The 15401-nt window shown below is 48.5% G+C and overlaps 1 protein-coding gene across 3 annotated transcripts in view; it reads left to right on the top strand.

Annotated features, from left to right (window-relative positions):
- LOC146797156 (non-structural maintenance of chromosomes element 3 homolog) overlaps positions 1-15401 on the top strand; it is a 73326-nt gene that overhangs the window by 45336 nt on the left and 12589 nt on the right. For all 3 annotated transcript variants that reach the window (XM_085629842.1, XM_085629841.1, XM_085629840.1), the window contains exons 6-9: positions 12290-12384; positions 13403-13482; positions 13576-13618; positions 14423-14485. In XM_085629842.1, coding sequence (XP_085485968.1) covers positions 12290-12384; positions 13403-13482; positions 13576-13618; positions 14423-14485 — 281 coding nt within the window. The remainder of the gene's footprint in view (positions 1-12289; positions 12385-13402; positions 13483-13575; positions 13619-14422; positions 14486-15401) is intronic.

Below are 15401 nucleotides of genomic sequence, written 5' to 3'. Positions count from 1 at the left end.
CACTCAAAAAGCACTATACGAAGGAAGTCTCCTGTGTCCTGGAAGCAGTCTCATTCCCGGTACCTCTAGTTGTCTAGACACCATTCCCCGACAGCAGACTCTTCCTTGGCGTTGGGTGAACCTCCTGCTCCTAAAAATATGACACTAGAATTTTCTGTCCTTTGACGGATGTTGTGCAGCTCAAGGTCTTTTGATAGCCATGTTGGATACCCGTTCAGGCTACTCACTAAGAAAAAGAGGAGGTGGCATAGCGACTCCATCAGCTTAGACCGTGATGCCTTCTCACGCCGCCCATCCATGGATTTCCGCTCCAGAGCCTGTAGTGAATTAGAAACTGGCTAGAACACTGTCTCTCAATTCCCTCGGCTCAGATTTCGAGGCATCCTGCGAAGTTGCCAGCAAGCCTTCCACCAAATCCATCTATGCAAGATCCTGAAATAAGTTTGTGCAGTTGTGAGTTGTAGACATTAATCCTTTTATATCTAACTTGTCTTGCGTTTTGAGGCTTGCATTGTCTCCTTTACAGCAGCTTCTGGCAGTGCCTGTAGTTAAGGCTACTAGACTCCTCTGTCCACCTTTATCTTCCTGGCCAACCTTCCCTGTTAAAACAGAACTAGTTCCTTTTTGCTGAAAGGGTTGCTTTATTTATTCTCTCCCTGTTTATTGTGTGTTCCTCACTTAGACTTGTTTTGATGTTCTTAATGGCATCTTCATTAAAGCCAATTCACAGGTGCCCGGGTCAACTTCTTATCCTGAAAACAGTCCTGTTGGTGGCACTTGCTTCTGGTTGCCGTATCTGGTAGCTTCGCATCCTATCAGTTTTTCCACCCTTCAATTTTCTACCAAGTTGGTTCTCTACACATTTCAATCCTTCGTACCAAAGATAGTTTCTGCTTTTCATATGTGCAAATCTATTATCTTTCCATTTTTATTTCCCCTTTCACATCAGGACAAGGAGAAGGAATGGCTGCAGAGAGCGAACCCCAGGTGTGCTGTGTCATACTTCATAAACTGCACACAACAAGACAGACTAGCTCTTTGTTGCAATACGTTTATTATATCTTAACAAAGTTCTATTTTGGTGTAACTAACAATTTCTGGAATTGTTTCTAGCCCCCTGTCTCACTTGCCTTCTCCCCTAGACAACATTGTATTAACTTGACTCAAATTCCCCAGTGCTATCTTACTAGTATATTTTTCGTTCTACCATGCGCTAGTCTCTTCCTTTGGATACAACTTTACTCCTAGAACACAAGCTGCACTCTGTGCTTTATTTTGTTCCAACTTCCCTGTGGACCCTCTACCTCTACAGCCCCCTCGTACATTTCTCCATCCCACCACTCTACGTGCTTCCTCTGCTCCTCCCACCATAATGGCCCCTGACACCCCCTAAGCCCTTTTCCAAGTCCAGACCAAACACTTACAAAATCATTTACCCTTGTAACTTATCTAAGAATTCAGCTGCTGAAAACAAATTTTTCTCTGAAAACACTGCTATCTGGGTCCATGCCTTAAAATAAACTTTGAACGTCGAGTGCATGCTGAATTTACCTTGCGGTTACATACTCACCTGTGTTCCCAAAGGCCACCTCTTAATTTTCATCTAAAAATGGCAAGAGCATGATCCAGGTGTCTGACTCCGATTTGGAATTGTTTGAGCCCCACTTACCTTCCAATGGCCAAGTCGCTGAGTATTCCACCACTTTTCTGAAGTGATCTCTAACTCTCTGCCTCCCCTGACTTCTCCTTCCATGCCCACCTTGCCCCTGACATCCTCTTACTCTCCGCCTCCCCTTACTTCTCCTTCCATGCCCACCTCGCCCCTGACATCCTCTTACTCTCCACCTCCCCTGACTTCTCCTCCCCTAGTCACCTCTTCAGTGACGTCAGCTCAAACTCTCTACCTCCCAAACCTACCTCCCTACTCCTCTATCCTAACATATACTGCCCTTTCTCCGCCCACACCCTTGACCCCTCATCTTCCTCCAGATGTTGTTCATCTATTCCTGATGTCCACGGGGTGTACCTGTGTTTCCCATATCTCCTCATAGGTCTCCTAACGATGACACCTGCCCTGATCAGTCGCCCCACTCATCCCATGCTATCCAATGCTATAAACACGTTCACATCCAGCATAAAGTCTCTTACCACGTAAGTTGGTTCAGCTGTTTACAAAAATCTCCAAACTCTACACCTCTTACCACTAAGAAAGATACCCCCTCCCACCCACATCAGCTCAGTCTCTTAATACTGAGGAAACGTCCTATTGGCCGAGTACCAAGGGTCTGTAGGCACAATATTGGCCTCGTCCTCCCCAAACTTACCGTATCTCGCCTGCAGGGGCAGCACTACCCTTGACCCATAGACTGCCGGTGTCAAGATTTCCTCTGAGAAGAATGAACCCCAGCAATCTCACTGAAATATCTGTGTAATCCACCACTTACTTTCCCTTGCTTACTACTAACCTCCACTGCATGTTGGTGACAACACAAGACTGAGAGTTCGGACTCGATTAATTACTTGGGTCCCAACCGTATGTTTTTGACAGAAATGTCTTAATGATGGGTTCCAACCCATACTATACTTTGTCTAATCGTACGATACCTTTCTTGAAGGGATGGGGGGTGGGGGGGGGGGCAATCGGAGAAGGAAAAATGGCATTCAGAGACGCTGTAATCCACAAAACGTGTGCCCTATGCAAACGACTGGGAACTGAAACCTGCTCCACCTTCCAATACCTTGGTATGAAGATGAAATCCTCAGCTGCCAAACTCTTTAAAACTCCATCACCCGCCGTCCCTCCGGGGACACAACGTTTGCTAAACATTGCTGTGACAGCCGCCTTCTCTTCAGAAAACTGCTCAAAGCTTGGCTCTTCCCCACATAAGCACCATACGCAAACAGACATTTACAGCATATCCCTCTGTATACAAGCATTTATTTGTACTATAAATATGTACCCATCTTTGTGTATTGCTTTGTATAAACATGTAGAATGGTGTTATAATAATAATAATAATTAAAGTCCAATAACACTTGAACACCGGAGTTTAGCTGGTGCATCTTTACATGTACTTCTTCCATTGTGCATCTATGTACCTCCATGTACTTGGATCTGTGTGTCTGTTACTTTTCTCCTGAAAAAGCATATCCAATGCACTCCCCTATTTCTCATCCTGTACCTCTATCAATATCTTTAATCTACATATACTTGCCTCCTTTATGCATCTATGTACTTTCAATGTACTTATGGATCTATATATTTATCACTTTCTTCTAATTTAGCATGTCCAATGCACTACCCTATGTCTCGGCCTATACTTCTCTCAATATATCTTCTAGCCCAACTTTCTGACTCATCTCAAACTTCTTTATACTACTCTTTCCAATGCACTACCCTATTTCTCACCCTATACATCTATCAATATATCCTCTACACCCACTCTCTCATTTATCCAAAACCCCCATACCGCTACAATGATCCCCAAAATAGCCCTTTCTAGACTCTACCTTACTCTTCCCCTCCTTGCATCATCTGACACCTCTTTTACTTTACCAATCCCCCAAAACAAACCTTTCTAAACTCTTTTGTTAGACCTGTCCGCCCTAGGGTGATCTTCCTTTTTTTTTTTCCGCCCTTGCCTCATTTTTTTTTCCACCCTCTTTTTGGTTGGCTCTAGGTCTTCGGGCACCTTACCATTGCTGGTCAATGCTAAGGTGCAGGTGCTCTCTACCACTAAGATGGCTGCCACAGACCCCTGCTACTGCGGGGCGGTCTTTCAAGTAGCGCCCTAGTTGTCAGGAGCTGTCTAGAACCCTTAGGTATTGTGACATCACTAGCCTGGGTCCCCTGACCATCCCTAGAATGTAGAAGGCCCTGGAACCTTCCGGAATAGAGAGAGGTCACCTGACCTGGGGGTATAAATAGAAAGGGCGGGAAGCTTTCTAGTCAGTTGTTGAGGTACCACTGACCTGGGGGGGACCCTGTGCTGGAGTTTAGGCGGAAGGGGGAGGGGGCACCTATACCACTAGGGGTGACTAGGTCTAGGCCTTGCCCGCTAAGCTGCGTGAGGATACCTGACCAAACCCACTGACCTGGCCCAGTGTGAGGGAATCCCCTAGGGACCATCAGGAGAGGCCTAACTGGCAGTAGCCTCCAACTCAAACCCCCATCCCCCGAACTGTCTAACTAACCCCTTGTCAGGAGAAAGGGCCGGGTACCATCAGCGCCATAAGGAATCACCAGCTATGAAGAACTGCTGAAGACTCAGCCAAGAATCCTCCTCAGAGCCCCCACTGGTTCTGTCAGCACTAAACTGGTAGTGCGCTATCCTGCCCCTGAAGCGCTGTGGTGGCGAAGCGCTATTTGTTCCCAACCTCACCGCCACTGCCCGAGTCCTGAAGCGCTGTGGTGGCGAAGCGCTATTTGTTCCCAACCTCACCGCCACTGCCCGAGTCCTGAAGCGCTGTGGTGGCGAAGCGCTATTTGTTCCCAAATTCACCGCCGCGGCCCGAGTCCTGAAGCGCTGTGGTGGCGAAGCGCTATTTGTTCTCACACTCACCGCCGCTGCCCGGGGTAGCTGCCATTGCACTTGTCAGGGGGCTGGACGACCTTTTCGCGACCTCCATCACGTGACGGAGCGTCGGCCGTGTCAGAGGCCTCGCCCCCGCCCACGACCAGCCTTCCCCGAGCTCTGTCATCGCCTCACGCCAGCGGCGCTGCTCCCAGCGGGAGTAGTTGGACTCGCGCCTTCCCCGGAAGCCTCCCTCAGTGACGGCGCCTTGAAGAGACCAGCGCAAGGGCCCCGGAGGGCCGAAGATCTCAGGTAACTTTCCCGGGGGGAGGGGCGCGGAGACCCGAGTAGCGCAGGGGGGTTGCCGAGTTGTGTTCACCCCTCGAGAGGCAGCCCCGCATCCGCCCCTCCCCGGGAGAGACTGGGACGGGACCTCTTGAGCCTGGTAGGTCCTTGGGAGGCTCGGGACATTAAAGACGATATAAAAGCAAGAGCGTGTGAAGCGGAAGGAAGCCACGTGGCCAGCGCCACAGCCCCCATTAATGTACCCCTTTTGATGGTGATGACTGGAAGTCCTACTTAGAGCGGGTGGGACTACTGGTAGTTTGTTGGGGATATGCCTTTACAATGCTTTTGCCATACAGTAATTGATGAGTATATGCTATTATACTACTATGTCATACAGTAATTGATGAGTATATGCTATTATACTACTATGTCATACAGTAATTGATGAGTATATGCTATTATACTACTATGTCATACAGTCATTGATGAGTATATGCTATTATACTACTATACTATTATACTACTATGTCATACAGTCATTGATGAGTATATGCTATTATACTACTATGTCATACAGTCATTGATGAGAATAAGTTATTATACTGTGTAAGTCATACAGTCATACTGCCAAGACTATTCAGTTGTTAATGAATACATACAAATGCACTGCATATGTTATTCCCAGTTATTAATGAACACGACATAAAAAGTCCTGTTTTTAAACACAAGTGGTGTGTAGTCGTATTATTGTGTGCGTTACTCTGCTAAGTTGGATGCGTGTGCTGCACGACTACTGTATACAGAATGCCTTTGGGAGCCTTCCTGCCACGAGCCAGGCTACCCTTGTGAATTGGCAACCCCAGTTCCAACATCTTTCCTCTGACTCTTCCCCTCCACAACCCCTTTTTTCTCATCCAAAAGCCTCCTCCTACTGCTATGACCACCCAAAAAAAAAAAATACTTCACTCTCCTATCCCTCCACTATCCTTTTCAATCAAAATAACAAACTAACAGGTTCACTTCTCAAATGTCATATTCCACTATACTAATTCACCACTAATCCTGTATGGGTTCCAGAGTAGCGTGCTACTCGCCAAAAAAGCGCTTCAACACCTCATCAGAGGTAAGCAAGCATTATATAAATGCAAACCTTTTTCCCTCTTCTACCCTCCGCTACCCTTCTCTATCCAACTGAATAACATATCCACCACTCAAACTACTTTCATATTTCACTATACTAATTTTCAACACAAATTCTTTATGGGTTCCGTAGTAGCGTGCTACTCTCCAATAAAGTGCTTGAACACCCCCATCAGGGTTACAAGCGCTATATAAATGCAAACCTTTTCCCTTTTCTACCCCTCCCCAACCCTTCTCGGTCCAAATAACTGATTAACATATCCACCACTCAAATTACTTTCATATTTCACTATCCTAATTCAACACTAATCCTTATGGGTTCCAGAGTAGCGTGCTACTCGCCAAAAAAAAAAAACGCTTCAAACCCCATCAGGGATAGCAAGCGCTGTATAAATACAAACCTCTTTCCCTCTTCTATCCCGCCACGTACCCTTCTCTATCCAAATAACTGAATAACATATCCACCACTCAAATGACTTCATATTTCACTATACTAATTTTCAACACTAATTCTTTTATGGGTGCCCTGAGTAGCCTGCTACTCGCCAGAAAAGCGCTTCAACACCCCTTAAGGGGTAACAGGCACTATATGAATGCAAACCTTTCTTTCCCTTCTATCCCTCCGCTATCCTTCCCACTCCAAATAACTGACTAATATCCACCACTCAAATTACTTTCATATTTTACCATACTAATTCACCACTAATCCTTTATGGGTTTCCGGAGTAGCCTGCTTCAACACCCCATCAGGGGTAAGAAGCGCTATATAAATACAAACCTTTTTTTCCTCTTCTATCCTTCTGCTATCCTTCCGAATCTAAATAACTGACTAACATATCCACCACTTTAATTACTTTCATATTTCACTATACTAATTCAACACAAATCCTTTATGGGTCCCGCAGTAGCGTTCTACTCACCGAAAAAGCGCTTCGACTCCTCGTCGGGGGTAACAAGCGCTATATGAATGCACACCTTTCTCCCGCTTCTATCTCTCTGTTATCCTTCCCACTCCAAATAACTGACTAATATCCACCACTCAAATTACTTTCATATTTGACCATACTAATTCACCACTAATCCTTTATGGGTTTCCGTAGTAACGTGCTACTGCCACCCCCCCCACCCCCCCCCCCCCCAAAAAAGGTGCTTCAACACCCTCATCAGGGGTAACAAGCGCTATATAAATACAAACCTTTTTTCCTCTTCTATCCCTCCGCTATCCTTCCAAATCCAAATAACTGACTAACCTATCCACCACTTTCATTACTTTCATTCTTCACTATACTAATTCAACACTAATCCTTTATGGGTTCCGTAGTAGCGTTCTACTCACCGAAAAAGCGCTTTGACGCCTCGTCGGGGGTAGTAAGCGAAATATGAATGCAACTAAATTCCAATACAACGTGCATGTCCAACCATCATCAAGTTTTCTTAGACTTCACCCTCCACTGGGGCAGCCCAGGGACAGCCTATCCCATACTCTCGCCTCCTTTGTGACAGACGAGTTGATGCAAAATTCCCTGAAGCCCGCTCATTTCAAAGAAGCTGCACCAGGCCTGGTAACTGCAGGGAAAGCTCTCGTTTGCCTCTCTGGCCCTTCCCCGGTTGCTGTTGAATGGGCCGAACATTTTTTTTTTTTTTTGAAAACCTTTATTGACAGGTCAATAAGAACAAGTATGGGCCTACAACCCCCCAGGGCCGGCCGCTAAGCAATCAGAGCAATAACGACAAGTATAAACACAGGCAGCACTTCGGGGAGCAAAATCGTACTGCTAATACTGTGAACAGCGTAAGTAGGGCACCAGGAGAAAGAGGTTTTCATTTTATGATGAAACAAGGCAGAAGGATCAGGTGACAAGCAATTTTAAAACAACGATCACGGATATGCAGAGTAATGAACGTTAGCGATTTACAGCAATCTATTCGATCAATGGCGCAAACACAAGAACATCAGGATGGGGGAAAAACATAGTATACAGTTGCGCCCGCAGTCCCCCGCCAGAACTCCCCAAGAACACCCCGGAAGTTGTGAACACATGGAACGGCAACGAGGCTTAGCAAAAGGAGGTGTATCACGCTGATCCCAGAAAAAGAAAAACAAAAAGAATCAGAGAAGAAAAAGGAGGCCATGGAAAAAAGATGAAAGAATACAGAATCCCCTCCCCCAACCCCCCACCCTGCACCTCTGCAGATGAGTACGGCCCCCCCCCCCAGCAGTGTGCCTGTCGCCCTGGAACCAGACCCGAAATGTAGGAGAATAGGGAAAAAGAAGTAGGAAAGGACCCCCACCAGACGGGGGGGTAGAGAAAGTATTTATAAACTGGAGGAGGGCCTTCATAACAGACCCCCGGCTTCTCCCTCCCGCACGGTAAGATTCCCCTAAAGTGAACAAGGAACAGCACAAAAACAATCTTCTCAAACCACGATGGGGAGCATTATGCACCTATTGTGCCAGTAGCCATGTCAGGAGAAGCACACCACCCCAAGCCCGCCCGTCCACTAGGCGACCACCCCCGAGGGGCCAGCCTCATCCCTGACCACTCTGTGGAATTCTGCCCATGCCAACCCCTCGACCCAGCACCATACCCAATGTTCCTAGGCAGAGGAATGTCCAACAACGACAGAGAAGCGACGCACACAGGTGGGGTGGAAGTCTCTGAGCATCAACACAGTCCGCCGCGTGAGGAAACAGGCTTCCCAGTGCTGCCCTAGGATCTGCACTGCACGCAAGGTTCAGGAAGGCAGAAGCAGCCAAAGCAGACATTAGTTGCTGGAGTTGTCTCTGGGTCGCAGGAGGGCATGCACGGGATGAGGCCACCACATCCCACTCAGGTCCAACACCTCCGGGACAGATCAGGCCCTCAGTAGGTCGAACACACTGTAGCATACTGGCCGGGGCGTCCAGTCGTGTACTAACCTCAGGGGTGGCCGCCACAGCGTCCTCCTGCGCGCAGTGTGGGTAGACTCTGTGTTCGTGCGGACAGGCGGGCCGCCACTGCCCCAACTCCGACGCCACACCATCGATCTTACTCCCCAAGATCACGAAACCATGAACCAAGGAGGAGTGAAGAGTACCAAGAGCCTCGAGGAGGTCGCCGTACCCCAGCTCAGCTCTCTGTGATCTCGCCGCCACACTCCCAAAAATCGTACGCTCACAGGCCCGCTGCGGCCCAGCGGACAGGATGGTAGGCTTCATCGACCCAAGATGGCCGCCAAGTATGCCCGACCCTCACCGGGGCCGGGACCCCGGGACAAGCGTCGCGATGTCCACGTCGCGGGTGACCGGGTTCCGGGGGCAGGCAAAAAACTATCCGTGGTCACGGGCAACAGTCGTCCCCTCCACGGACCAGCTCCCGTAGAAATCCGGGGGCGGCCCGCAATGATCGGGGCAGGATACGGACGGCGGCCGGGCAGCTCACCAGCAAGGCAGGGGCAGTCACCGGAGGATCTAAGATTTGCACCCCCGGTCATGCACTCGGTCAGCTACACTGGGCAGTAGAAGTGACCACGCCGAAATGTAGGCCGAGTTTGGCACCGCTCCGGTGGGCCGACTCCACCCAGTCACCACCGGCCGCTGTTGTCGCACTGCCACCCGGCCACGGCGTCCACTCGATGCCCCGGCACCAGGGCCGCACAGGCCGCAAAGTTCAGATGCAGTTTTCTCCGGCGATAGCACGGCTAGAAACCTCGGAGTCACACAGTCGGGAGCCCCTCTCCTTCAGAAACACGACCACGCAGCACAGGTTGAGGATCTCAGGCAGGATATCCGTGCGGGATGCGGAGGTTCACGGAGCCGGGAGTCTACGCTGCCGTCCCGGTCGCCATCTTGGCTCCTCCCCCGGGCCGAACATTTTTGCTTTTTTTTTTTATTGTCCTCCTCCAAATCTATAGCACATGGTCAACCCAACGGTCCTAAAATAATGATCAGATATTAATAACCTCAACCTCGATACACTTAAGTCCTGCTTGGTTCTCCAGATTTCTTCAGTACATTGACTGTGCTCATGGACAGTGTTGTCCCTTAAAGAGAAACCTGTCCGGACAGGAGCACTCATTTGTGGGACGCTGAACACTTAATGAAGTGAGACAGCGCCTCAGACTCATTGAGAGCTCTTGGCACCAACGCCTTTCTTAGCCAAGTCTTGCACTCTTCTGCAGCTCTTGGCGCACAAACATCTTTGAAGTGGAATCGGAATGTATTAGGATCTGAATTAATCATGCAAGAAACAGAACCTAAGAGATATTTGAAGTTGTGAAAGCAGCGATGAAGCCAAGGGCTCACCTGATAATCCCCAGTTCTGACAAAGAGTGAAGAACTCGTCCACTTTTTTGACACCCAAGATCAAAACGAATGAGGCCTCGATTCTCATGACGTCCACCAAGCTGTACTGATACCCGCGAAACAGCCAACAACTTCAGGACACCCTGGAGCCTGAACTCTATAACCTGTTCTCTCCAAACTCAAGCCTTCTACCGTTTACTTGACCTCCCGTTCTGGGTACCGGCTTAAATATGAAATATCCTCATACCCCACGAGGTCACCCTGATCGACTGGTCTCTACGCCAAGGATCTTTTCTGGACTGCTTAAAAATTAATCTGCTCTCCCCACTGCTAAAAAACAAAAATGTTTTATGTATTATTATTTTTACTCCGAGGCAGTCGCTGCTGTGTATTCATAGTTAGGACCTAGTTACCATAGGAAATTTATTTTTTTCGTTTGGTAATAACTTTGACACCGTTTAATGTATCTTCATGAAACTTTCCCCAAAAAAGTTCTGTTCATCCACCTTTGCTCCTTTCTGGAAAGTTTCAGGGTGATCCGTCAAGGGAAGGCAGAGAAAAAGGGTATCCCAAATACAATTTCCCCGTGCAATTTCCATAGGAATTTTCAGACAACGTTGCAGCTAAAATGGCTAAACAGCATTAAACAAAATATGGCAATAAGCTACATCGTCACCCAGAAAGTGTGCTTATTGTGATATAGTGTAAATCCGTCAGTAGTTTTTGAGAAATTACGTTAAAAAATGTATAAATATCTGAACGGTTATATATGCTGGACTCCTGCAAGAGTCCCGCGGGCGCACGATGTCAAGTAAAAGAGCAACCTCATGGGCTAAGGCGGATCTTGGTCCCCATCAGTCCCTTTGCTCTCGTGGGACCTTGCACTCTGATTGGCTGACCAACTCTGTCCCTGTGTCATAAAAATAAATGAAAAAAGAAGGTATAAGGGGGTAGGGGAGGGGTATCCTGACTCGTGGTACCTTATCCAGAACGGGAGTGACCATGCTTGGGGCCAAAATGAATTTTTTGGGTTGCAGTGATACTACAGGACTCCCAGAAGTCAGCGCAAGCCCCCCCCCACCCCCTTTGTCTTATGAAAAAGAAGAAAAAAGTGGGGTGTTGTCCTTTGGGGCAGGACAGCCCGCCAACCAGCTCCATACCATGCATGGTGAAAGGCCATGCACGATGGAGGTTTGGCTGCCCGCAGAGGGGTGACAGCAGTGTGTGAACGTAGGGGGTTGGCATAGTTGTGTGTGTAATAAAATCTTACTTTACATCACAAAAAACTCTGAAAAAACGACATTGCAAAATTCACTGAAATAAAAAAGGACCTTTATAGTAAGGTGAAAATGTCAGTTTAAACCTGACATTTGAACTTAAGGTGAAAAAAAACCCCACAAATTCAGCTGTTCTAGTTAGCTGAAGTAACTATAACTTGTGCCCTTGCCATGCTCTGCTTATGACCTCACATATGACATCACCCATGACACGGACCCTTTCCAGTCATTCATCTGTATAAGAATCCTGATGATGACCCTTGAGGTCTGTTTGGTCGAAACGCTGTTGACACAGCAGCGTGAACACAGATAAACCATCTATACTGGTGTCCGAAGGAGCGAGGCATTTAAACGGTACAGATTTTGTACGTTCCATTGTTGTTCTATTGCCTTCTTGTATTATACACACTACTGCACTGCTTCATTGCAGTTGACCATGTGATCATCGAAGCATAGAGCACTTTCTATGTTTTCGGTTATTGTCCACCTTTCAAAAACTCAAATACTATCTTGTATGCGAGTCTCCCAGGTGTTCTAGTATTTTTCGTCATTAAATACTATATGTAGTGTATGATTGTACATGAATTGAATTTTCAAGTTGTATGCTCATGTATACCCCTGGGTACATGTTTTTTTTTCGGTGCCCCTATTCTATATTATCTCCCCTCTTGGTCAACACTTCTCCTCTTGCCCTCTTATGTCTTTGTTTCTTGTCTCTCCTCTCTCACAACCCTCCTCTCACATTCCTTCTCTGCCCCTCACACATCTGTCTCTCACCCTCTCAGGTCTTCGGTTTGCAGTTGACAGAGATTGACACCAAGAATCACACCTACATTCTCCTCAACACCCTAGAGCGATTGGAGGGCGACAAGATGAAAGTGTAAGAGCGAGCTTTGTCCTGTCACTGGCCCAGTGTTGGCTGGAGGATTGGGGTAGCATGGGGGCAGGGATGGAAGGAGGGCAGAGGGTGGGTGTCGGAGATGATCAATCAGGAGGGTGCAGCCAGGGTAGAGAGAACTGGTTCTAGGTGGAAGGCTGGGAAGGAGAGCAGCAAGGGGCGCTATTCTCATATTAGATGAGAGATGGCCGTATTGTAGCACCCTCAAGGGGGGTGGACATTGCCTGATGAGCACAGCAGAGGCAGGGATGGTAAAGCAGCAGGAAAGGAGAGGGCTAATAAAAAAGGGAGAAGGGGCACAGCAGAGGGCAGCAAGAGAGTAGGGCTAGTATAGACGGCAGTAGAAAGGACACAGCAAGGAAGCATTCCGGCTACAGAGGGCAGCAGGGGTAGGGCTGGTACAGAGGAGTGGGAGCAGAGCTTGTACAGGGAGTAGCAGGAGTTGGGCTAGTCTAGGGGGCAACGGTAGCGAAGGTGGTTCAGGACGCAACAAACGCAGCTAGTTCAGGGGGTAGCGGTAGCAGGGCTTGTTTGGGGGGCAGCAGTTGCGCAGCTAGTTCAGGGGGCATTGGTAGTGTGGCTAGTCCAGCGGCATCAGAGTAGGCCAGGAGCTGCAAGGGGGCCCAGGGCAAGTATGTAACAGAGCAGCAAAAAAGAAGACCTAGTTAAGTGTGGCGGCAACGGGGCAGGGCATGGAGGGCAGCGGTAAGGGGGCAGGGCTTGGAGGGCAGTGGCAAGGGGGCAGGACATGGAGGGCAGGCGTGGAGGGCAGCGGCATGGGGCAGGGCTTGGAGGGCAGCGGCATGGGGCAGGGCTTGGAGGGCAGCGGCATGGGGGCAGGGCTTGGAGGGCAGCGGCAATGAGCAATAGTTGAGCAGGATTAGTACATTAGAGTTAAAGCTAGGCAGGCCGACTATATGGAAGTGAGCTTGAGGGAGGGCGAAGCAGGGGCAGCACCCATGTACTGCAAATGAGACTGACTCCTTTTGTGTCTCCCAAGGGATGACAGCACGGCCAAGCTGGGCCTTTTAACTGTGATCCTCAGCCTGATCTTCATGAAAGGCAACGTGGCGAAGGAAGGTGAGTAAATGTGGTGAAGCAGGGACAGTGGGGGAAGGGGCATTCATGCATATCCTCCTCACTAACTGCCTTATCCCTCTCCATGTCTTACAGCCGTCATATGGGAGACGCTTCGGAGACTGCGACTGGACCCAGCGTAGGTTCATTCTTCAGATCCATCTTGTTTAGTTCATTATCGACCACTAATTGTGTGGGATAGTTGGTGGTCTGGAGGGGGGGGGGGTAATGCCCAGTGGGAGCAGTGGACGTGGGAGGCGTGCATTTCACACTATGTCCCTTCCTTACTAAGGGCCTGAGTTTGGTGGACAGACTAAAGGCATTCAGAGTGGTTGAGGACTTTACATCCACCACTCTACCTTTACTCCGCCCACTGCATTTAGAGTTCACTGCCGCCCTGTGGTGGGCTCTCTGGGTTTGTACGAACCACCGCTTTTGCAGTTCATACAAAGCCATTTAGGTTTGTTGTGCATCTGTCATTGGTGATGAACGTTTACACCAAACTTTTACAACTTTTTGGAAGTTGTTGAAAAAGAAAAAACGAATGGCTTGACACCATGGGATTTTCTCCAGTGGTTTGGGGGATCTTTTTTTATTTTTTACTGTCCATGGGGATAATTAAAATAAAGGCATCAGACTTCCCACTCCAAAAAGGGCAGACTGTTGTGTACCTCTGACAGGCCGTAATCCCTCGGGTTGTCGGAAGAATGTTTGCGCCAACTGAGTATATTTTACTCTGTCCACGTAAACCTGGCAGTCTACCGGACTTTCAATCAAGCGGGCAGATCCCCTGTCTGATGGACGGGGGGCTCCATCGTGACGGGGTGCCCCGTCCATCAGACTCTAAATCAGGCCCGAGCATGTTATGTTCTGGAGGGACGGGCGGGGACAGAATGAGACCAACCTCGAGTGATGTGGAAATTACTGTTTTTGTGTTTCATAGGGAGAAGAACTCTGAATTCGGCGACATTAAGAAGCTGGTAACAGAGGAGTTTGTCAGGCAAAAGTAGGTTTGTATTGACCATCTTTGGGTGATGGAGGGGACTGACACACAGGTTGGCTTGCGGGCAGGTCTTGTGTACTCTGATCTTATCTGATTGAGGGAGAGAAGACACAATCGAAGGGTATGAAAATGGGAAGACTAGGGGACAGGACCCCACCCTTGAACTGACCATGAAACTCTTACACCTTTCCAGAGAAGTCTGTGTGGTAAGGAGTGAAGTTAGCAGGGGGCAAGACACTATTCTCTGTGTGCTCTGGGGACGCAAGCCCCGAGACAGCTTCAGGGGGTTTTGGCCCAGAGTTCTGTATTCCCACAACCAGCTCCAGGAGCTTCTAAATACCCCCCCCCCCCCCCCCCATCTTCTTTTCAGGTTTCTGTACTCCGAAGTATCTCCTTCCTTTGTTTCTGAGTCATAAGAGCCTCTCTGGTTGAGGGGTTTTCTTTCCTGAGACCTTACTCAGGATGTACTGGATCCTGAGATCCTTCTCCCATCCATCTCCAACAAAGAGGTTTCGGTGCCTTGAGACAGCCGCACCCCACTTGAAGTTTCTGTATCCTGGGCTGCTTTCCCTCCCAGTTTGTAGGTCCATTGACCCTTTTCAGGGAAGGGGATGGGCATTGAGGGGCTTTAAGGCCCAATATCTTTTTGGGAGGTTGTGGGTACCAGATTTTCCTCTGGTGTTTTTGGTTCAGCATACAGTGTTCTGTCTGTTCACAGCAGTAAAATAGCAGCTCCTAACTGAATTCAGTTGCTGAAAGAGGGGCTTCGGATAATGGGAGATCCGCATTAAAAAATCCATGGTGGAATTTTGAGCACCTTAAATTACACTGTATGGTCTTCGTAGGTCACTCGAGGTCAGACCCAGGCAGGCTGTGGCTTTCTGGACCAACCAGCCATTGCTCTATACCCAAAGTTCTC

This window comes from Triturus cristatus, chromosome 10 (assembly GCF_964204655.1).
Source record: "Triturus cristatus chromosome 10, aTriCri1.1, whole genome shotgun sequence".
NCBI classification, from domain to species: Eukaryota; Metazoa; Chordata; class Amphibia; order Caudata; family Salamandridae; genus Triturus; species Triturus cristatus.
This window is presented reverse-complemented; position numbering and strand designations above follow the sequence as displayed.